The sequence below is a fragment of the Bombina bombina genome, chromosome 4, assembly GCF_027579735.1.
Source record: "Bombina bombina isolate aBomBom1 chromosome 4, aBomBom1.pri, whole genome shotgun sequence".
NCBI lineage: Eukaryota > Metazoa > Chordata > Amphibia > Anura > Bombinatoridae > Bombina > Bombina bombina.
In genome coordinates, this window is record NC_069502.1 from 406,074,758 (window position 1) to 406,099,092 (window position 24,335).

At 41.0% G+C, this 24,335-nt stretch overlaps 1 protein-coding gene across 1 annotated transcript in view; it reads left to right on the forward strand.

The window, feature by feature from the left end:
* Window positions 1-24,335, forward strand: part of LOC128656343 (D-beta-hydroxybutyrate dehydrogenase, mitochondrial) — a 99,898-nt gene that overhangs the window by 51,804 nt on the left and 23,759 nt on the right. The window contains exons 3-4 of the mRNA XM_053710195.1: window positions 9,838-9,979; window positions 20,479-20,631. Of these exons, the coding sequence (XP_053566170.1) occupies window positions 9,838-9,979; window positions 20,479-20,631 (295 nt within the window). The remainder of the gene's footprint in view (window positions 1-9,837; window positions 9,980-20,478; window positions 20,632-24,335) is intronic.

Sequence of the window (24,335 nt, forward strand, 5' to 3'; positions counted from 1 at the left end):
ACTGGCTACACTTTATAAGTAAACTTATAACTATACTAACCAAGTGAACTTATCTCAACTGGGTAATATTAACGATTATTTGTAGGAACTGAACAAATTGGACGCAGTATATCCTCTCACGTATATTTTGAGATCTGGGTCATAAACTCCAACTTATTGCAACCCATTTCTTTAGATATAATTACATCAATGTGTCCAAAAAGGTGCCAATCAATAGTGGCCTAACCCTATAGGGAGTGCTATTCACTCCAATATAATAAATCCCACTAAAGTGGGAATAAAATCAAACCTAATAGAGGTATTTCTATTCATTGGTTCCTCCAAAAATAACAGAAAAGGTACAAGATCCCAAAAATTTTCCTCATTGTGTATAATATAAACCAAAATTGTTGTAATCAACACAGGGTGACAGCGTTACTATTATTTTTAGTTTCCAGCTGACACACTATTCTATTATTGCTATCCAGAATACAATCTATCTAGTATTAGCTAAGGCATAGAATCAAGTGTATAACTGATCTTATTCTATACATTTAACTGCACTCAATCTCTGAGGACACACTATTGTGGATAACTTTATCCCCAACATTATAGCCCTCATAGAGGAGACTCTGATCTATAGATTTATACATCGGTCCAATCAGCCTATATATTCCAGACTTATTCTAGCTCCAATCACGGTTAGTGTTTTTAATTCTCGTGTTTTCCGCAAATTTTAGCACTGCATAATTAATAAATGTTAAGTTTTAACTTAGTTAGGTTTAGTACACTTGGAGACTAATGTTGTCTTTTTAACGTTCCAACTCACTGTGCTTTTCAGAACTTTTCCTAGCAATTTAACTAGCTCCTGAGTGCTACAAGTGTACTCTTTTCTGTGGTTATTCTCCTAACCACATTTTGTTCTCCAAGTTTATATATAGTACACAGCACCACCGACTCTATTATTATAAAGTATAGATCTGGAATACACTCCAGAGCCTATCACAATAAGAGATCTAGAGCTTATCTTTTATTTAAAGAAGTAGTGCCATTGGTCTTCCTCCTTCTTTATTTGATTGCATGTCTGGTACCTCCCCACACTGCCTCCCCTTCTGCCTGTTTCTCCCCCTACTGCCCCTTCTTGTTTTTTTCTTTTGGGTTTTGTCCCCATACGCCCTTCGTTTTTTGACTGGTTTTCACTGACTTCTAGTGGAGTGTCTAGTACCGACATACCCTCCAAATGTACCACCTCATCATTAGAGTCGTCCTCAGAGGTGTCAACGTCATATTCTGTTTCTGCAAACTGCACTTTTTTATTGCCTTTCTTTGGCTGGACATCCATCCTATTTTTTTGAAACATATGACGTTGACCCCTCCCTGCACTTTGCCATCTGTAAACCTTATCAAATTCATAATCTTTTATCCCTTGATAGTTTTTTTTTTTTTTTAAAGGCCCAGAGATCTTTAGTAAATTTAGCCATATTCTCTTCAAATTTCTTATCATAGGTTATAAACGCTTTCTCTGTTTGAAACATTTGTAGGTCTCTTTGTACAGTCTTAATATGGTCAATGGACTCTCTCCTCTGCTGTTTTTTATATTCCACCAGCAGGTCTATCAAGGCAAAGGAACATGCATCTAAAATTTGGTTCCATTTTTTGATAAAGTCCATATCTGTTACAAGAAATGATGGGAATTTCCTTATTCTTAGTCCTCTAGGGATCCTTTTTTGTTTTCTGTACATTAGGAAAGTCTTTATGTCTAGGTCTAGTTTAATGTCTTTCCTCCTAAGTTCATCCATCTGAAAAAACAAATTATCTAAGGTGCTCTCACTTTCTGACAATATGTCATCCACCTCTTGATTATAGCCCTGTAATGATGCCTCCAAGTCCTTGTGTCATGTCCGATATATGTCTTATAGCCAAAATACAAAGGTTAAATAGGTCTTTTGTCACCAAAATTAGCTTTTATGCTGAATGTAGATTAATAAGTCCATTTACATGTATGTAAAGGTAACCAGGGCTCTTGATATAACGATAACACCCCTTAGACAAAATAGCTGCATATTTAGACATTATTAAAATATGTAGCAAGGTTAGCCTAGGCACAAATAAGTATTCACTGTATACTTTTACATAAGTTTTGCAACATGGTCTGTATAAGTGTATATAAGCCTGTCAAAGTGTTTTAAATATACATACCAATACTAGGGCAAGAAGGGGTTAACTTTTTTGTTTTTACTTTTTTATTAATTGTTTAATTGGAAAATGTCTTGTGCTTTAAAGGCAGGTCACAGAACTAGCAAAAATCAGCAGTGATCAAGTGTGGAGGAACCACACGAAACCTGTCTGCAGTTGCTGTTCTGTGACCCCGGATTGCGACTATGAGCTGAGGCTCAATTTGTTCTTACTCTTTGTCACCAATAAAAGCTTGTTTTTACCTTTTTGGAGCTTTGCCTGCTGATCTCTCCTCTCCTTGCCTGTGAGTGATGCCCGGAAGTGAATGGTAAGACCCTATTCAGGCCTGACTTGAAGGAAATCATTTCTGACATTACTGGAGGTAAGGGTCATCTCCTACCTCAGGATAAGACTGCTAAATTGAGGGGTAAACAGAATAATTTTCGTTCCTTTCGGAACATTAAAGGAGTACCCTCTTCTTCCACGAAACAAGAAGGGCATTTTGCTCAGGCCAAGTCCATCTGGAGACCCAACCAGGCTTGGAACAAGGGTAAACAACCCAAGAAGCCCGCTGCTACTACCAAGACAGCATGAAGGGGCGGCCCCTGATCCAGGACCGGATCTAGTAGGGGGCAGGCTTTCTCTCTTTGCCCAGGCTTGGGCAAGAGATGTTCAGGATCCCTGGGCACTGGATATAGTGACCCACGGGTATCAACTAGAATTAAAAAAATTTCTCCCAAGGGGGAGATTTCTTCTTTCACGATTGTCTGTAGACCAGATAAAGAGAGGCGTTCTTACGTTGTGTAAAAGACCTCTCTACTATGGGAGTAATTCGCCCCGTTCCAAGACTGGGGCAGGGGTTTTACTCAAATCTTTTCGTGGTTCCCAAAAAAGAGGGAACGTTCAGACCCATTTTAGATCACAAGAGTCTAAACAAGTTTCTCAGAGTCCCATCTTTCAAGATGGAGACGATTCGAACAATTTTACCAATGATCCAGGAGGGTCAATATATAACTACCGTGGACTTGGAGGATGCATACCTTCATGTTCCTATCCACAAGGATCATCATCAGTACCTAAGGTTTGCCTTCCAGGACAAACATTTTCAGTTCGTGGCTCTTCCCTTCGGGTTGGCCACAGCACCCAGGATCTTCACGAAGGCCCCAGGGTCCCTTCTGGCGGTTCTCAGACCGCGGGGCATTGCAGTAGCGCTTTATCTGGACGATATTCTGATCCAGGCGTCGACTTATCATCTGACAAGATCTCATACAGACAAGGTGTTGTCCTTTCTGAGAACTCACGGATGGAAGGTGAATCTAGAAAAGAGTTCACCAATTCCACAGACAAGGGTTCCCTTCCTGGGAACTTTGATAGATTCTATATCCATGAAGATTATTCTGACGGAGGTCAGAAAGTCAAAGATTCTAAATACATGCCCAGCCCTTCAGTCCACTCCTCGGCCATCAGTGGCTCAGTTCATGGAGGTAATTGGATTGATGGAGGCGGCAATGGACAACATTCTATTTGCTCGATTTCATCTCAGACCACTGCAACTGTGCATGCTCGGACAGTGGAATGGGGATTATGCAAATTTATCTCCTCAGATAAATCTGGACCAGGAGACCAGAGACTCTCTCTTCTTTGGTGGTTGTCGCCGGATCATCTGTCCCAAGGGACGTGCTTCCGCAGACCTTTGTGGGTGATGGTGACAACGGACGCCAGTCTACTAGGCTGGGGTGCAGTCTGGAATTTCCTGAAGGCTCAGGGTGTGTGGACTCAGGTGGAGTCTCTACTTCCAATCAATTTTCTGGAATTGAGAGCGATATTCAATGCTCTTCAGGTGTGGCCTCAGTTGGCTTCGGCCAAATGCATCCATTTTCAGTCGGACAACATCACGACTGTGGCTTACATCAATCATCAGGGAAGAACGAGGAGTTCCTTAGCGATGACAGAAGTATCCAAGATAATTCGATGGGCGGAGGCTCACTCTTGTTATCTGTCAGCAATCTACATCCCAGAAGTGGAAAACTGGGAAGCGGACTTTTTAAGCCGTCAGGAATTTCATCCGGGGGAGTTGGAACTCCATCCGGAGGTCTTTGCCTCCCTGATTCTACGATGGGGGAGACCGGAATTGGATCTGATGGCGTCGCGACAGAATGCCAAGCTCCCAAGATACGGATCCAGGTCGAGGGATCCTTAGGCCAACCTGATAGATGCCTTGGCAGTGCCTTGGTCGTTCAACCTAGCTTATGTGTTTCCACCGTTTCCTCTCCTTCCCCGGGTGATTGCTCGGATCAAACAGGAGAGAGCTTCAGTAATTCTAATCGCACCTGCGTGACCACGCAGGACTTGGTATGCAGATCTAGTGGACATGTCCTCTCTGCCTCCGTGGAAACGTCGTCCATTGAGACAGGACCTCCTCATTCAAGGTCCTTTCCTACATCCAAATCTAATTTCTCTGCAGCTGACTGCTTGGAGATTGAACACTTAGCGGGGGTTCTCTGAGTCGGTCATTGATACTGATTCAGGCTTGTAAGCCTGTTACTAGAAGTATTTACCATAAGATATGGCGTAAATATCTTTATTGGTGCGAATCCAAGAACTACTCATGGAGTAGAGTTAGGATTCCCAGGATTCTGTCTTTTCTCCAAGAAGGATTGGAGAAAGGGTTGTCAGCAAGTTCTTTTAAGGGACAAATCTCTGCTTTGTCGATTTTACTTCACAAACGTTTGGCAGATGTTCCAGATGTTCAGTCTTTTTGTCAGGCTTTGACCAGGATCAAGCCTTTGTTTAGACCAATTGCTCCACCCTGGAGTTTGAATTTAGTTCTGAATGTTCTTCAAGGGGTTCCGTTTGAACCCATGCATTCCATAGATATTAAGTTGTTATCTTTGAAAGTTTTGTTTTTGGTTGCTATTTCTTCTGCTCGTAGAGTTTCTGATCTTTCAGCATTACAATGTGACTCGCCTTATCTTATCTTTCATTCTGATAAGGTGGTTTTACGTACCAAACCCGGTTTCCTTCCTAAGGTTGTTTCTAATAAGAATATTAATCAGGAAATTGTTGTTCCTTCATTATGTCCTAACCCTTCTTCTAAGAAGGAGCGTATGTTGCATAACTTGGACGTGGTCCGTGCCCTGAAGTTTTACTTGCAGGCGACTAAGGATTTCAGTCAATCATCTTCATTATTCATTGTTTTTTCTGGAAAGTGTAGGGGTCAGAAAGCTACAGCAGCCTCCTGAAAGAATTACGGCTCATTCCACTAGGGCTGTGGCTTCCTCATGGGCATTTAAAAACGATGCTTCTGTTGAACAGATTTGCAAGGCTGCAAGTTGGTCGTCTCTTCACACTTTTTCCAAATTTGATACTTTTGCTTCTTCTGAGGCTGTTTTTGGGAGAAAGGTTCTTCAAGCAGTGGTGCCTTCCGTTTAGGTTCCTGTCTTGTCCCTCCCCTTCATCCGTGTCCTGTAGCTTTGGTATTGTATCCCACAAGTAAGGATGAAATCTGTGGACTCGTCATATCTTGTAAAAGAAAAGTAAATTTATGCTTACCTGATAAATTTTATTTCTTTTACGATATGACGAGTCCACGGCCCCCCTGTCATTTTTTAGACAGGTATGTACTTATTTTTATAAACTTCAGTCACCTCTGCACCTTTGGCTTTTCCTTTCTCTTCCTAACTTCGGTGGAATTACTGGAGGTGGAGGGAAGGGAGGAGCTCTGCTGTGGTGCTCTTTGCCACTTCCTGTTAGCAGGAGGATAAATCCCACAAGTAAGGATGAAATCTGTGGAGTCGTCATATCGTAAAAGAAATAAATTGATCAGGTAAGCATAAATTTCCTTTTTATAACTAAACAAATTGCCATAAAAACTGTTTTTTTTTATTGGGGGGGCGTGTCTGAACAGCGACTGGGAACGGTTGCATTTTCTTTGAGCTCCAGCGGAATATATTATAATCCACCAAATTTGAGAGTCATCCTACAGCCAATTCCTTAATATAGAAGGCAATATAGACCCATAATATTGTGGTGCTATTTACACAACATATTACGCTGTATTTGTGAAGCTGAGGTGAGACTCTACAGGCCTAGTGTGGCGGCACCTAATAGGCGGCACTACCCCCTTCGGAAACCCAAGGTAATCAGCTGTAACCGGACACGTCTGCAACATAAAACACCTAAAATGGCCGCCATGGAAGAAACTAACTCAAGATATTTTTAATAATGAGCATTGGCGAAGATTTAAAGAATTATGTTTAAGCCTCATCGAAAAAGCCCCACACGACTCGATAATTATACGGTATACCCATACAAGTATAGCTAGAGCTTCGGTATCAACTACTATTCCATCAGACAAACTGTTCCATCAGACAAACTGCTGTACAACAGGGAGACTGTGGAGACGCCAATTAGCTCCCAAACAGGCTCCAGTGAAAAAGGCCCTACAGTACCAGCGACACCTGATATACGTGGCCTACCGAGTGAACACGGGAAGCCAGACAAGTTTGTGGCTCTACTTGATAACTACGTTCCTTATAGGCAACCACAGGAGACATCTAACTCTGCATTCAAGAGTGAAAAAACTTCTCCATAATATGGCGAATAGGAAGATTATAAGATAGCTCCCAAACAGGCTCCGGGGAGCATGGCCCTACAATCCAGCGACATCTACACGTGGCATACTGAGGGAACCTCGGCAAACTGGAAATTATTCTCTGCCAACCGCGGCCCAGTGGGGTTTTCGGGGGGGACCCATGGACTGCCAAAGCCGAACAACACGTACCAGACGAGCTTGCAGCCCAATTTGATAGCCACGCTCCTTATAGCCATCCATCTGAGTCATCTAGCTTTTTATACAGGTACTCTCAATTGTAAGCCTATAACAAAAGATTGAATTATACATGCCTACCAGGACTCCATTTACTTTGGAACTTTCCCACCAGTGACAAGCTACGAGGCCATCAGGTCTCCTTATTGACTTTTTCTTTTCCGCTAAGAAAGTAGTGGGGTTAATAAGACTTTGACATCTTTGCTGTCTTTTATACATGGTGGCTGAAAATAAATAAATAATAGTTTTACATAAGAGTATTACCTATAGACACAGTTGTTTGTTTTAATTTTGCATTTATGGTCTTGTTGGTAAATGTTATTGTTCCAGTCTTAAAATGTATTTGATAGTGGCCTTGCTTAACTGATGTTTAGATGTTATATACCTGGGTTCTCGGACGAAAAGCGTAGAGGTTGTTGTTTCAACGGCATACACCAGGATCACCTGGAGGCATTCACTGTATCCAGCTCTGGACTTGGTTCCTAACGGCTGAGGTGGAGCAGACGTACAGAAGAGACTTCCATCCGTTCCTTGGTTTGGAATATATGCCATTTGTAAACCGCATTGGTTTTTCATACTGCTTGTATTTTATTTTTTGTAAGTAGCGACTTATATATGCGCACTTACGTCCTTGTAAATATTATTACACTTGAGTCGGGCTGCGCCTGTCTGTCTTGTTTCATTCCAGTGCTTCCTTGCTTCCGATGGGATTGGAGAATACCCATCTGAGATTTTGAGCTCCGGCAATACCATACGGGAGAAAATTTCCTATACACGGTCACCGCTTCCATTTCCCATTGTGGGTAACTGGCTTCTTTTCACCATTCACACCTGACAACTCTTGGATTGCCAGCGCCTAAAACCGGTACTCTTTGTATTCCTGGGATCATATAGCTCACACAGGATTACCTATACCCACCTGCAGGACAGGTAGTATTAATAACCTCTTTATAATAATATTGGAGTCACACCTATGTGGTTATACACAATCGAGCCCTGTTATGCCCTCTCTCACACACTACCCTTTTAAATATATACTATTATGCTTCAATTGGTACATCGCTTAATCCACAATAGTGATGCAGACTTGTTCTAGTTAGCCTCTACCTGTTTTTGCAGCTTGCTTCCGGAGCTGCGGTAGGGAAGACATGCTTGATATTGAAAGTGAGACACTGTCCCATGAATAAATTACGTCTGCATATACTTGTGGGATCTAACATAAATACAAAGACATAACTTCATAGTGGTAATAGATCTGGTAGTGTACAATATATGAAACATCCTATCACTTAGAGTAAGGGAATAAAAGTATGTTACCTTGGTCTCTAGTTTCACTTCATACACTTTAGCCAGCTTAGTACCCCATAACTCCACACACCAGGGTGATAATGCTTGCCAGTTATTTAATCTAATTCTAATGTTCCTAATGAATAAATACTACAGTGTATGGGGCATATGTATCAATGTGTGAGCGGACATGATATGAAGTAGCGTATCATGTCCGCTGCACATCGCTACACATCGATAAATGCAGACAGCATATATTGCACTGGATTTTACAAATACTTACCTTCTTCTCCTGAAACACCCGATCGCCGATCGCCCCACCTGCTTCTTCCTGCTGTACTAACACAGCAATGACGAAACCGGCTTCCTCCAATCACTGCGTGGCCTTACCAGATAAACTCTCCTGGGGGGAAGCCGTGACTGGAGAGAGCCGGTTTCGTCATTGCTGATGAAGTACAGAGGAGCTGCAGGCGTAGGATCGTCGATCCGGTGTTTCAGGATAAGGTGGTAAATATTTGTAAAATCTGGTGCAATGTAAACTTTCATTAATGAAAGTGCCCCTGTTTTTAATAGTTTTTTTTATTTTTAAAAACGGGCACTGATTAATGCAAGTTGACATTCACTTTAAATAAGGCTCGATAATCAAAAACTAGATTGATTTTATTTTTTTAGACCTTGTACTGTAATATAGGAGTCTCTCCTTCACATACAGAAACCCACATAGTGCGAGAAACATCTCTTAATGTAAAATTTCAGTTTCTAATTTTTTTGAGAGATCTTACCGTCCTGACAAGACGTCTTTAGATCATGTGCAACTCTTGGCAGGGCCCTCTACCCATTTGATCCCTATAATTGTTTTGTTGTACTCCCCCTCTGTTTTTAGCGCTGCATAATCTGTTGGCGCTCTACAAATAACCGATAATAATAATAATAAAAGTGTCGCCTGAGTGAAGAGCTTTTGATCATTAGGCCCACACTGACTTATGGATTACAATAAAGGTATTTTATTCTTAAAGTAACATTCTAATACAAACATTATATGCTCTAATTTCTTTGGAACTTTTGAATTACTGACCCTTACTTACTATGTGTGCGATCTGTCCAAGAGTTAAACTCATAAGTAAAGTCCTCCTCCCAGAGCCACAAGCATGATCTTATTGGCTGTGTTCTGCTAAAGAGCAGCAATCAGGATTGACAGTTACATGTAGTTGCTGCTCCTGAGCATTGCATGACTGATAATTGACAATGTCTGCAGTTCCATAGCAGAACATTACCTATGTTTTTAACCCCTTTGTGGGGGTTAAACTACTCAGCAGGTAGGTTCAGTAATGCAAACATTGCATGCTTTAATGATTTAGAGCACATTATCTTTGCTTTAGAATATCTTTTAATGTAACATTTCAGCATAAAGAATTTCTGGTTGTTAAATAGTAAAGCTGGCATGGATATCTAAATCAGTCACAACACAGGTTATAGTGATGAGATTTATTTTTATTTCTTATTTACACACCTAGTAATATACTTAGATTAAGCCTTAGGAAAAACCACATTTATTGTGTATTTAACAGAACAAAAATGGAGACGGAGCGCAAGAACTGGAGAACTTGCAGTCCGATCGGATGAGAGTGCTCCAGCTAAATGTGTGCAGCGAGGAGGAGGTCAGTGAAGCCGTGCTGTTTGTGAGAAAGCACCTAAAAAACCCAGAGAAAGGTAACTGCTTTACAGCCGGATGTTTGTGAAAACAAAAAACACATTCAGATAAATTAGTATCAATTCAAACTGAATTTAAATTTCAGACAACTTCAACGTAACATAAAAATATATAAAAAGTGCAGTGTCTTGTTAAACAGTACTGCATGAAGTCTTTTTGAGGGTCAGTCCTGTTTTTCTTAACCTTTTAAAGGACCTTATTGTGGAAAAATAGGTGAGGTGAGTGAAGTGGGACATGTATGTAACGGCAACCCCAACTCAGTCAACACTGTCTATGTAGGCATTGAGCCAAAAAGTATGTATCGGTATCCGGCCATCTCATTGGTTAGTGATTTCTGTTACTCGTGACATTAACCTTAAGTATCCATTAAAAGGACACTAAAGTCTAAATTTAAACTTTCATGATTTAGATGGACCATGCAATTAAAATCAGTCTTTACAATGTACTTCCATTATCAGAATGTGCACACTTTCTGAGGCACCAGCGTTTACTGAGCATGTGCAAGAGTTCACAGTATATACATATGTGTTTGTGATTAGCTGATGGCTGTCACATCATAAAGGAGACAGAGAAATGGAGATGAATTTGAAATTTGCCAGAAAAAATATGTACTAATTTTAAATTAAGACTTTTTTTGCAATTCTTCTGTATTTAAAGGGGCAGTCAACACCAGAATTTTTTTGTTTAAAAAGATAATACCTTTATTACCCATTCCGCAGTTTTGCATAACCAATACAGTTATAATAATACACGTTTTACCTCTGTAATTACCTTGTATCTAAGCTTCTGCTGACTGCCCCCTTATTTCAGTTCTTTTGTCAGAGTTGCATTTTAGCCAATCAGCGCTCACTCCTAGGTCACTTCACGTGCATGAGCTCAATGTTATCTATATGAAACACATGAACTAATGCCCTCTAGTGGTCAAAATGCATTCAGATTAGAGGCAGTCTTCAAGGTCTAAGAAATTAGCATATGAACCTCCTAGTTTTAGCTTTCAACTAAGAATACCAAGAAAACAAAGCAAAATTGGTGATAAAAGTAAATTGGGAAGTTGATTTAAATTACATGCCTTATTTAAATCATGAAAGGTTTTTTTTTTTTTTTTTTTTTTTTGACTTGACTGTCCCTTTAATGGTTCTTTTTAATTGTTAAATTGAGCATTAACTGAATCCAAAATTTTTATAACCACATGTGAATCAGCTAGGAGTGCAGACTAAATCAGATCATGCTTATTCTGACAGAAATCCTTAAATATATTGATCAACCCACGGTGCTTATCCCCTCTGTTCTTGTGCCCTCTGGAATGCTCGCTCTGTAACAAACTTACAACTGTTCATGACCTGTTTGTTTCTGACGCTTTTAATCTTCAAGCAATTACTGAAACCTGGCTATCTTCCTCCGACACTGCTTCCATTGCTGCTCTCGCGCATAGCGGTCTCCATTTCTCCAACATAGGTGTGTCCGGTCCACGGCGTCATCCTTACTTGTGGGATATTCTCTTCCCCAACAGGAAATGGCAAAGAGCCCAGCAAAGCTGGTCACATGATCCCTCCTAGGCTCCGCCTACCCCAGTCATTCTCTTTGCCGTTGTACAGGCAACATCTCCACGGAGATGGCTTAGAGTTTTTTAGTGTTTAACTGTAGTTTTTATTATTCAATCAAGAGTTTGTTATTTTGAAATAGTGCTGGTATGTACTATTTACTCAGAAACAGAAAAGAGATGAAGATTTCTGTTTGTATGAGGAAAATGATTTTAGCAACCGTCACTAAAATCCATGGCTGTTCCACACAGGACTGTTGAGAGCAATTAACTTCAGTTGGGGGAACAGTGAGCAGTCTCTTGCTGCTTGAGGTATGACACATTCTAACAAGACGATGTAATGCTGGAAGCTGTCATTTTCCCTCTGGGATCCGGTAAGCCATGTTTATTACGATTGTAAATAAGGGCTTCAAAAAGGGCTTATTAAGACTGTAGACTTTTTTTGGGCTAAATCGATTGATTATTAACACATATTTAGCCTTGAGGAATCATTTTATCTGGGTATTTTGATATAATAATATCGGCAGGCACTGTTTTAGACACCTTATTCTTTAGGGGCTTTCCCAAAGCATAGGCAGAGTCTCATTTTCGCGCCGGTGTTGCGCACTTGTTTTTGAGAGGCATGGCATGCAGTCGCATGTGAGAGGAGCTCTGATACTTAGAAAAGACTTTCTGAAGGCGTCATTTGGTATCGTATTCCCCTTGGGGCTTGGTTGGGTCTCAGCAAAGCAGATACCAGGGACTGTAAAGGGGTTAATGTTCTAAACGGCTCCGGTTCCGTTATTTTAAGGGTTAAAGCTTCCAAATTTGGTGTGCAATACTTTTAAGGCTTTAAGACACTGTGGTGAAAATTTAGTAAATTTTGAACAATTCCTTCATGTTTTTTCGCATTTGCAGTAATAAAGTGTGTTCAGTTTAAAATTTAAAGTGACAGTAACGGTTTTATTTTAAAACGTTTTTTGTACTTGTTATCAAGTTTATGCCTGTTTAACATGTCTGAACTACCAGATAGACTGTGTTCTGAATGTGGGGAAGCCAGAATTCCTATTCATTTAAATAAATGTGATTTATGTGACAATGACAATGATGCCCAAGATGATTCCTCAAGTGAGGGGAGTAAGCATGGTACTGCATCATTCCCTCCTTCGTCTACACGAGTCTTGCCCACTCAGGAGGCCCCTAGTACATCTAGCGCGCCAATACTCCTTACTATGCAACAATTAACGGCTGTAATGGATAATTCTGTCAAAAACATTTTAGCCAAAATGAACACTTATCAGCGTAAGCGCGACTGCTCTGTTTTAGATACTGAAGAGCATGACGACGCTGGTATTAATATTTCTGAGGGGCCCCTAACTCAGTCTGATGGGGCCAGGGAGGTTTTGTCTGAGGGAGAAATTACTGATTCAGGGAACATTTCTCAACAAGCTGAACCTGATGTGATTGCTTTTAAATTTAAGTTGGAACATCTCCGCATTCTGCTTAAGGAGGTATTATCCACTCTGGATGATTGTGACAAGTTGGTCATCCCAGAGAAACTATGTAAAATGGACAAGTTCCTAGAGGTGCCGGGGCTCCCAGAAGCTTTTCCTATACCCAAGCGGGTGGCGGACATTGTTAATAAAGAATGGGAAAGGCCCGGTATTCCTTTCGTCCCTCCCCCCATATTTAAAAAATTGTTTCCTATGGTCGACCCCAGAAAGGACTTATGGCAGACAGTCCCCAAGGTCGAGGGAGCGGTTTCCACTTTAAACAAACGCACCACTATACCCATAGAGGATAGTTGTGCTTTCAAAGATCCTATGGATAAAAAATTAGAAGGTTTGCTTAAAAAGATGTTTGTTCAGCAGGGTTACCTTCTACAACCAATTTCATGCATTGTCCCTGTCGCTACAGCCGCATGTTTCTGGTTCGATGAGCTGATAAAGGCGGTCGACAGTGATTCTCCTCCTTATGAGGAGATTAGGGACAGAATCAATGCTCTCAAATTGGCTAATTCTTTCACCCTAGACGCCACTTTGCAATTGGCTAGGTTAGCGGCTAAGAATTCTGGGTTTGCTATTGTGGCACGCAGAGCGCTTTGGTTGAAATCTTGGTCGGCTGATGCGTCTTCCAAGAACAAGCTACTTAACATTCCTTTCAAGGGGAAAACGCTGTTTGGCCCTGACTTGAAAGAGATTATCTCGGATATCACTGGGGGTAAGGGCCACGCCCTTCCTCAGGATCGGCCTTTCAAGGCAAAAAATAAACCTAATTTTCGTCCCTTTCGTAGAAATGGACCAGCCCAAAGTGCTACGTCCTCTAAGCAAGAGGGTAATACTTCTCAAGTCAAGCCAGCTTGGAGACCAATGCAAGGCTGGAACAAGGGAAAGCAGGCCAAGAAACCTGCCACTGCTACCAAGACAGCATGAAATGTTGGCCCCCGATCCGGGACCGGATCTGGTGGGGGGCAGACTCTCTCTCTTCGCTCAGGCTTGGGCAAGAGATGTTCTGGATCCTTGGGCGCTAGAAATAGTCTCCCAAGGTTATCTTCTGGAATTCAAGGGACTCCCCCCAAGGGGGAGGTTCCACAGGTCTCAGTTGTCTTCAGACCACACATAAAAGACAGGCATTCTTACATTGTGTAGAAGACCTGTTAAAAATGGGAGTGATTCATCCCGTTCCATTAAGAGAACAAGGGATGGGGTTCTACTCCAATCTGTTTATAGTTCCCAAAAAAGAGGGAACGTTCAGACCAATCTTAGATCTCAAGATCTTAAACAAGTTTCTCAAGGTTCCATCGTTCAAGATGGAAACCATTCGAACTATTCTTCCTTCCATCCAGGAAGGTCAATTCATGACCACGGTGGATTTAAAGGATGCGTATCTACATATTCCTATCCACAAGGAACATTATCGGTTCCTGAGGTTCGCATTCCTGGACAAACATTACCAGTTCGTGGCGCTTCCTTTCGGATTAGCCACTGCTCCAAGGATTTTCACAAAGGTACTAGGGTCCCTTCTAGCTGTGCTAAGACCAAGGGGCATTGCTGTAGTACCTTACTTGGACGACATTTTGATTCAAGCGTCGTCCCTTCCTCAAGCAAAGGCTCACACGGACATTGTCCTGGCCTTTCTCAGATCTCACGGATGGAAAGTGAACGTGGAAAAGAGTTCTCTATCTCCGTCAACAAGGGTTCCCTTCTTGGGAACAATAATAGACTCCTTAGAAATGAGGATTTTTCTGACAGAGGCCAGAAAAACAAAACTTCTAGACTCTTGTCGGATACTCCATTCCGTTCCTCTTCCTTCCATAGCTCAGTGCATGGAAGTGATCGGGTTGATGGTAGCGGCAATGGACATAGTTCCTTTTGCACGCATTCATCTAAGACCATTACAACTGTGCATGCTCAGTCAGTGGAATGGGGACTATACAGACTTGTCTCCGAAGATACAAGTAAATCAGAGGACCAGAGACTCACTCCGTTGGTGGCTGTCCCTGGACAACCTGTCACGAGGGATGACATTCCGCAGACCAGAGTGGGTCATTGTCACGACCGACGCCAGTCTGATGGGCTGGGGCGCGGTCTGGGGATCCCTGAAAGCTCAGGGTCTTTGGTCTCGGGAAGAATCTCTTCTACCGATAAATATTCTGGAACTGAGAGCGATATTCAATGCTCTCAAGGCTTGGCCTCAGCTAGCGAGGGCCAAGTTCATACGGTTTCAATCAGACAACATGACAACTGTTGCGTACATCAACCATCAGGGGGGAACAAGGAGTTCCCTGGCGATGGAAGAAGTGACCAAAATCATTCTATGGGCGGAGTCTCACTCCTGCCACCTGTCTGCTATCCACATCCCAGGAGTGGAAAATTGGGAAGCGGATTTTCTGAGTCGTCAGACATTGCATCCGGGGGAGTGGGAACTCCATCCGGAAATCTTTGCCCAAGTCACTCAGCTGTGGGGCATTCCAGACATGGATCTGATGGCCTCTCGTCAGAACTTCAAAGTTCCTTGCTACGGGTCCAGATCCAGGGATCCCAAGGCGTCTCTAGTGGATGCACTAGTAGCACCTTGGACCTTCAAACTAGCTTATGTGTTCCCGCCGTTTCCTCTCATCCCCAGGCTGGTAGCCAGGATCAATCAGGAGAGGGCGTCGGTGATCTTGATAGCTCCTGCGTGGCCACGCAGGACTTGGTACGCAGATCTGGTAAATATGTCATCGGCTCCTCCTTGGAAGCTACCTTTGAGACGAGACCTTCTTGTTCAGGGTCCGTTCGAACATCCGAATCTGGTTTCACTCCAGCTGACTGCTTGGAGATTGAACGCTTGATCTTATCGAAGCGAGGATTCTCAGATTCTGTTATCGATACTCTTGTTCAGGCTAGAAAGCCTGTGACTAGAAAGATTTACCACAAAATTTGGAAAAAATATATCTGTTGGTGTGAATCTAAAGGATTCCCTTGGGACAAGGTTTAGATTCCTAGGATTCTATCCTTCCTTCAAGAAGGATTGGAAAAGGTATTATCTGCAAGTTCCCTGAAGGGACAGATTTCTGCCTTGTCTGTGTTACTTCACAAAAAGCTGGCCGCTGTGCCAGATGTTCAAGCCTTTGTTCAGGCTCTGGTTAGAATTAAGCCTGTTTACAAACCTTTGACTCCTCCTTGGAGTCTCAATTTAGTTCTTTCAGTTCTTCAGGGGGTTCCGTTTGAACCCTTGCATTCCGTTGATATTAAGTTATTATCTTGGAAAGTTTTGTTTTTAGTTGCAATTTCTTCTGCTAGAAGAGTTTCAGAATTATCTGCTCTGCAGTGTTCTCCTCCTTATCTGGTGTTCCATGCAGATAAGGTGGTTTTACGTACTAAACCTGGTTTTCTTCCAAAAGTTGTTTCTAACAAAAACATTAACCAGGAGATTATCGTACCTTCTCTGTGTCCGAAACCAGTTTCAAAGAAGGAACGTTTGTTGCACAATTTGGATGTTGTTCGCGCTCTAAAATTCTATTTAGATGCTACAAAGGATTTTAGACAAACATCTTCCTTGTTTGTTGTTTATTCCGGTAAAAGGAGAGGTCAAAAAGCAACTTCTACCTCTCTCTCTTTTTGGATTAAAAGCATCATCAGATTGGCTTACGAGACTGCCGGACGGCAGCCTCCCGAAAGAATCACAGCTCATTCCACTAGGGCTGTGGCTTCCACATGGGCCTTCAAGAACGAGGCTTCTGTTGATCAGATATGTAGGGCAGCGACTTGGTCTTCACTGCACACTTTTACCAAATTTTACAAGTTTGATACTTTTGCTTCTTCTGAGGCTATTTTTGGGAGAAAGGTTTTGCAAGCCGTGGTGCCTTCCATTTAGGTGACCTGATTTGCTCCCTCCCTTCATCCGTGTCCTAAAGCTTTGGTATTGGTTCCCACAAGTAAGGATGACGCCGTGGACCGGACACACCTATGTTGGAGAAAACAGAATTTATGTTTACCTGATAAATTACTTTCTCCAACGGTGTGTCCGGTCCACGGCCCGCCCTGGTTTTTTTAATCAGGTCTGATAATTTATTTTCTTTAACTACAGTCACCACGGTACCATATGGTTTCTCCTATGCAAATATTCCTCCTTAACGTCGGTCGAATGACTGGGGTAGGCGGAGCCTAGGAGGGATCATGTGACCAGCTTTGCTGGGCTCTTTGCCATTTCCTGTTGGGGAAGAGAATATCCCACAAGTAAGGATGACGCCGTGGACCGGACACACCGTTGGAGAAAGTAATTTATCAGGTAAACATAAATTCTGTTTTTAGCCACACACCTAGGCCAGGTGAGAGACATAGTGGAGGTGTTGGAATCTTACTATTCCCCTCCTGCTCCTATCAGCACCTGCATCCTCATCCATCTCTCTCCTCCTCCTCCTTTGAAGTCCACTGCATCCGCATTTTCTCCCCCCTCTCCCTCAAGGTGGCAGTTATCTATCGGCCCCCCTGGACTAACCTCCCAATTCCTTGACAACTTTGCTGCCTGGCTTTCTCACTTTCTCTCTATAAATACACCTGCTCTAATCCTAGGGGACGTCAACATCCCCATTGATAACCCATCTGCCCCTGCTGCGTCTAAACTTCTCTCACTCACAAACTCCTTTGGTCTCTCACAATCCACCCTATTCCCTACTCAACGCGATACACTCTATCGATCTGGTATTCACCTACCTCTGCTCCCCTTCTGATGTCACCTGTCGCCCATTTCCCATCTTAGACCACCATCTGCTCACCTATAATCTCAATGTACATGCTAAACCTATTTCTCCCCCCGCCACCTGTAGAAATCTGCACACTGTGGATCCTCTCCAACTTTCTAACCTTATTCAAAAACGCCTCCCCCACACTTCCACGGTATCCTGCCCTGACCTTGCTACAAACCACTATAACAATACTTTCTCCTCTGTACTCGACACCCTTGCTCCTCCACAAATACGCAAAACCCAACATCGTCGATTCCAGCCCTGGCACTCTCAGCAAACACGCTATCTACAAAAATGCTCCCGTGCAGATGAACATGCCTGGAGGAAATCCCGATCTGAACCTGATTTCCTACACTATAAGTTCAGTCTTTATTCTTTCTCCTCTGCCCTTCACTTAGCCAAGCAAAACTCCTTCTCTTCTCTCATATCTTCTCACTCCTCAAACCCTAAACGTCTCTTTTTACATTTTTAACACTCTCTTCTATCCACCTGCACCACTCCCTTCATCTGCCTTTAGTGCTCAAGACTTGGCAGACTACTTTTTCAACAAAACACTTACTATCCGAAGTAACATCCCACCACAAGACTGCAACCTTCCATCTCCGCCCCCGGGCATCCCCTCCACCACTCTCAGTACCTTCCCCCTCAACACTGAGAATGAAGTGAGTTCCCTAATGTCTTCCTCACACCTCATTACCTGCCCACTTGACCCTATCCCTTCACAGCTAATACCTTCTCTTTCTTCTACCCTCACCCCAGCTCTTACTCACATATTCAACCTATCCCTTACTACCGGTTCATTTCCATCATCCTTCAAACATGCAAAGGTCACCCCCATCCTCAAAAAACCCTCCCTCTACCCCAATTCTCCTGCAAACTACCGCCCCATATCACTGCTTCCGCTATCTTCAAAAGTCCTGGAAAAACTAGTTTTTGATCGCCTAACCCACTTCCTATCCTCCAAGTCATTGCTTGACCCCCTGCAATCTGGCTTCCGTTCCCAACACTCAACTGAGACTGCCCTCGCCAAGGTTACTAAAGATCTTCTTACTGCTAAAAACAATGGCCACTATTCTATACTTATCTTACTTGACCTGTCTGCTGCCTTTGATACTGCTGACCATCCCCTCCTCCTACGGACTCTCCTCTCCCTTGGGCTCTGTGACATTGCCCTCTCCTGGATCCATTCTTATCTCTCTGATAGGTACTTTTCGGTCTCATTTGCTGCCGACTCTTCCTCTTCATTGCCTTTGTCTGTTGGAGTACCTAAAGGCTCTGTTCTAGGCCCTCTACTCTTCTCTATACTTCCTCACTGAGTAAACTTATCAGTAGCCATGGCTTTAACTATCACCTCTATGCTGATGATGCTCAAATCTAACTATCCACCCCTGCACTCTCTCCTTCTGTCCTTTCCCACATCAGCGACTGCTTATCTGGCATTTCTTCCTGGATGGCCTCTCACCACCTAAAAATCAACATGTCCAAGACTGAGCTTCTTCTAATCCCCCCCCCCCATCTAATTCTACTCCAGTTTCTAACTTCACTATCACTGTTGGTGACACCACTATCTCCCCATCACCCCAAGTCCGCTGCATAGGAGTTACACTTGACTCCAATCTGTCCTTCATGCCCCACATCCAATTGCTCTCTTCATCCTGTTGCAACCACCTACGCTATATCTGAGTGCTGAAACTACTAAACAGCTAATCCATTCTCTAGTAATTTCCCAGCTTGTCTACTGTAATAACCTACTAACTAGCCTTCCTCTCTCCCCCCTTCAATCCATCCTAAATGCCTCTACTAGGCTTATCCATCTCTCCCGACACTCTGTATCCGCTGCACCCCTCTGTGAGTCCCTTCACTGGCTCCCCATTCACAGCAGAATTAAATTCAAAATTCTCACTCTGACCTACAAAGCCCTTACCAATGCAGCCCCCCCCACCTGTCCTCACTCATCAACAAATATACTCCAGCCCGCCCCTAAGATCCAGCAACGATCTACTCCTTGCTTCTTCTACCATCACCTCCTCCCATGCTAGACTACAGGACTTATGTCGTGCGGCACCAACCCTCTGGAACGCACTTCCTCGAGCTATCAGACTTTCCCCCAACATCTCCTCCTTTCAACGCTCCCTAAAGACCTTCTTCTTGTTCAGGGAAGCCTATCACCAAATCAGTAACTAATGAATTCCACTTTCCTAATAGTTGCCCTCATCTAACTCAACACTAACATCATTCACACCTTTGCAGTCCCCACCGCCTGTTTCTCACCCTTCTACCCTTTTAGATTGTAAATTCCCACGGGAACAAAGCTCCCAATTCCCCCTGTATTTGTTTGTTACCTTTTTTTCTGGTGTCTCATATTGTACTGGGCTGCAGAATCTGTTACTGCTTTATAAATAAAGAATAATAATAATAAGTCTAACTGATGTAATTATGGAATAATTTTTTCCACAAAAAGAATAATTGATTTGTGGAGTAAAATAGTGTTTACCACAAACACTTTATGAATACCTGTGATATGCATAAGGCTGCTTTATGAACTAATAAAGATTACACTTTATAGGAAATGTGGGCAGACTTGTTGGGCCTATGGTTCTTGTCTACCATTAGTCTATGTTTCTGTGTTTTTAGGAAAGCTGCACAATAAAGCATGGTTTTACATTGGGAGGGTGGAGTACTCAAACTTGTTTTAAAGGGAAGATTATTGGAATTGTAGTAGCAGTTTCATTCTCTCTCTTATATTACAGGGTTGTGGGGGTTGGTGAATAATGCTGGCATCTCATCCTTTGGGGAAGTGGAATTCACCAGTATAGACAAATATAAAGAGGTAACAGATGTAAACTTATGGGGAACTATAAGGATTACAAAAGCATTCCTGCCTTTTATCCGCCGTGCTCAAGGTGAGTGCACACTAGCTGGGCATTATTTTATCACAAATAAAAATTGAGAACAATTTGCATTCTACTTAGTGCTGACACATTGGGCTCTATCCACTTTTTTTTAATATAACCCCCCCCCTACAGAGCAAGGTCTAAAATTGCTACTTATATTAGGCTTTTATGCTTAGAAACATTTCATATGTCTAAAACTGGCTAATCAGAAGATAAAGAAAGAACAGTCTAGCATTCTATACAGTTTAGCTAGCAAACCCTTTAACCAATCTTTTTGGTACCCGAAAAGGTTTGTATTTTAAAATAGTTTGGATTTTGGAATATTTCCACGTGTAAAATGGGACAACTTAGAGAGGTGATGGGACCAAGTGTAAACAACAATACCTTACGTTATTTAGGAAATATTTACACGTCATCATAATAATGCTTATACATGCAACTTAAAGGTAGTTTTATATCATTTTTAATACTTTTGTATGCATAGTACAGTACTGTAATCTGATGGGTAATATTTGTTGTTTTAAATAAATATAGACTATTATTTGCATTTTAGAACACACAAAAACAACCCAAATACGCAGGCAGAGACGATTGTGACTTATAGCCAGGGAAAGATCACAATTTTTGATAATTTTTATTTTTTTTAATTATTAATGAAAAAGTTTGGATTTTGGAATTCCAGATTTGGGAATTTGTACCTGTATTTTGTTTTAAAAATCACCATACCTTAGAAAGTGAAACACTGAAATTGTCAGTATTTAGATACGTAAATTATTGAAGGCCCTTTTTTCTGTGAAACCTATTTTAATTCTATGGGCATTATTTTATGAAGGACTTCAAATGCATCTGCACATCACAAAAACTGCCCAATGAGTACACAATCATCAATACTACTGTCATTGTATGTTTTAGCAGTATCATACAATTGGCACTCTGGATTCCATAGTAACTCCTTTTACACTAGAACTAGTTTACACCAATTTTTTTTTTTTTTTTTTTTTTTTTTTTTTTTTTAAGCTATTCAATAGAAATAGTAGCTGTTAAAATCATCATTAAATCTGCTAAATGTCAAGAACATAAGTACATTTTACATTTTAAAATAGGCCTAATTTGTTTTAATTGAAAGTCTTATATTTGGCAAACAAATTTATTGTTTCATTTGCTATTTTGAATGAAAGATTCGATTTAGGAAATAATTGTAAATGGTAAAGTTAACATTAAATTAATAATATGTTGTTGACATTCAGTCATCTCTTGACAAGCTATATAACTAAATATAAAATGTAACATTTGTCATTTTAAATGTATAACATTAACAGCCTGTTATTTAATTTATAAACTCCCTGATTTTTTTATTTTATTTATTAATTATTTGTAAGCATTGTAAAGTTGGATTATATATTTTTTTTATTCATTATTTTAGATAAAAGTATAGACTTTTGTGAGGCATTTGTTTGTTGAGTGCAAATATGAAAAGAAGCATACAGGGGTCACAAAAACAGAATCACTCTTGATTGGGATGACTTTAAGCTTCCTAAATCCTGGCCCTTTGTAGGATTAAAAGATTAATTTATTCATACTTTCTTTTATAATCTCTAGTGAAAGCAGTTGAGGAGAAGAAAAACTCTGTGTATGTGTAAAAATAAGTAAATAAAAAAAAATAATATAATATATATATTTACACACACACACATTACACTAATAATGCCCCAAACAAATAATAATAAGCATGAACATTTATATCAAACTCTCCTAACCCCAAAGAAGCAATATAATATCAATAAATGAATAATTATTTTTAAATAACATAATTTCTGCAGGGGTTAAACACACAGGGCCAGATGGAGAGTAAGTGCGTAAACATTTTTGCTAAGGCGATAAGGTGTTTATTATGTTGGTTTGCGCTTGTCGGGCTTACCGCTGGTATTACAAGTTTAAAGTAAACGTGATCGCTTGAGCACAATCGCAATTTACGCTAGAATGATTACCGCAACTTCAGTGCTCTGGTTAACTGTTTTGTGAAACATAAAAAAAATACACAACTAAGTACATTTACACTCAAAATACCACCATATAATAAAAATTATTAAAAATATTGCACACAACAGTTATGTAGGCTCAAATATATGAGATCTCAGGCAATGGGCTTTAACATAGAAATACATACATATACATCTTTATTTTTATATATATATATATATATATATATATATATATATATATATATATATATATATATATATATATATATATATATATATATATCAGGGCTCAAAATTTCCACTCTTTACTAGCCAATGGCGAGTGGAAATTTAATGGTGACGAGTAAAAGTTAGTGAGTGAAAAAATGTACACTCCTATTGCAGCATTGACAAACATACATTTTGGGCTATGTGCTAAACATTATCTAAAGGGATGTTATATATCCTAGAAAGGGCAAGGATAAGTTATTCCTCTAGGGCTGTAGGAACCCCATTAATGTTTAGACTGTTACTACTGAGAGGGCAAAGAGGGGGGCAGAGAGGTATAAAGATGAAAGAGGGGAAAGAGAGAGAATAAAGAGAAGATATGGCCCTAGAGATAAGGGAGAGGATAAAAAAAGAGATTGAAGAGAGAAGGGAGGGGAGATAGTTAAGAGAGTGAATGAAGAGATGATTATTAAAAAGAAAATGCAGAAAGAAAAAAAAAGTGCACCTCTATGCACATATTTACTGTATGTAGCATTATTTAATTTTTCTAAAATAACAAATATTAAAAATAACTGCACAATAATGTGTTTCACAATGGCTAAAGATACACAAAGAGGGGGTGGAGTAGTGAATGTGGTGTGGGTAGGCTCAGAAGTGGCGAGTAACATTTTGGCCTTGGCTAGTGGTTTACAATCTGAAATTTTGAGCCCTGTATATATATATATATATATATATATATATATATATATATATATATATATATATGTGTGTGTGTGTGTTTCTTCAATCAAGGACTGTACTCGCTGGATTTAGATAAAGTATAAATTATTTATTATATGGTGACGTTTCGGGTCCCCCTTCCTCGGTCCCAAAACCCTGAAACGTCACCATATAATAAATAATTTATACTTTAAATCCAGCGAGTGCAGTCCTTGATTGAAGAAACTTGTGGATATTCTGACTTGGGCACCTTGGTTGATGACCTGACTGAATTGTGAGTGCAGATACATAGAGGAGATATATATATATTTATGGAAGGCACTCACCGTTTTCAGCAATGTATTTATTAATTAACGCTTAACGTTTTCAGGGTCTCCCCCATCCTCAGACCACTTAAACACAAACTATTCAACTCACCCTTTATCTCCTATTACCTCCACTGTGCACTGATACCGGCAAACTCTGCAGCGTCCGTAAAGTGCAACTGCGCATGCGCGAACGGCCCTGCGGAGAGCCGAGTGGGACACGACTAAATACCAAAGTGCAAACACATAGTGAAATTAGGCAACTATAATATATACATAACAAAGTTCAATAGGGAATCCTATTTCAATAGCCAATATAGTCAACGGTACATGCTCTCCTCTATTACAAAGTACAAAACTGAAGCACATATTCCAATTACTACACTTCTTTCTCTTGTAAGGTGTATCCAGTCCACGGATCATCCATTACTTGTGGGATATTCTCCTTCCCAACAGGAAGTTGCAAGAGGATCACCCACAGCAGAGCTGCTATATAGCT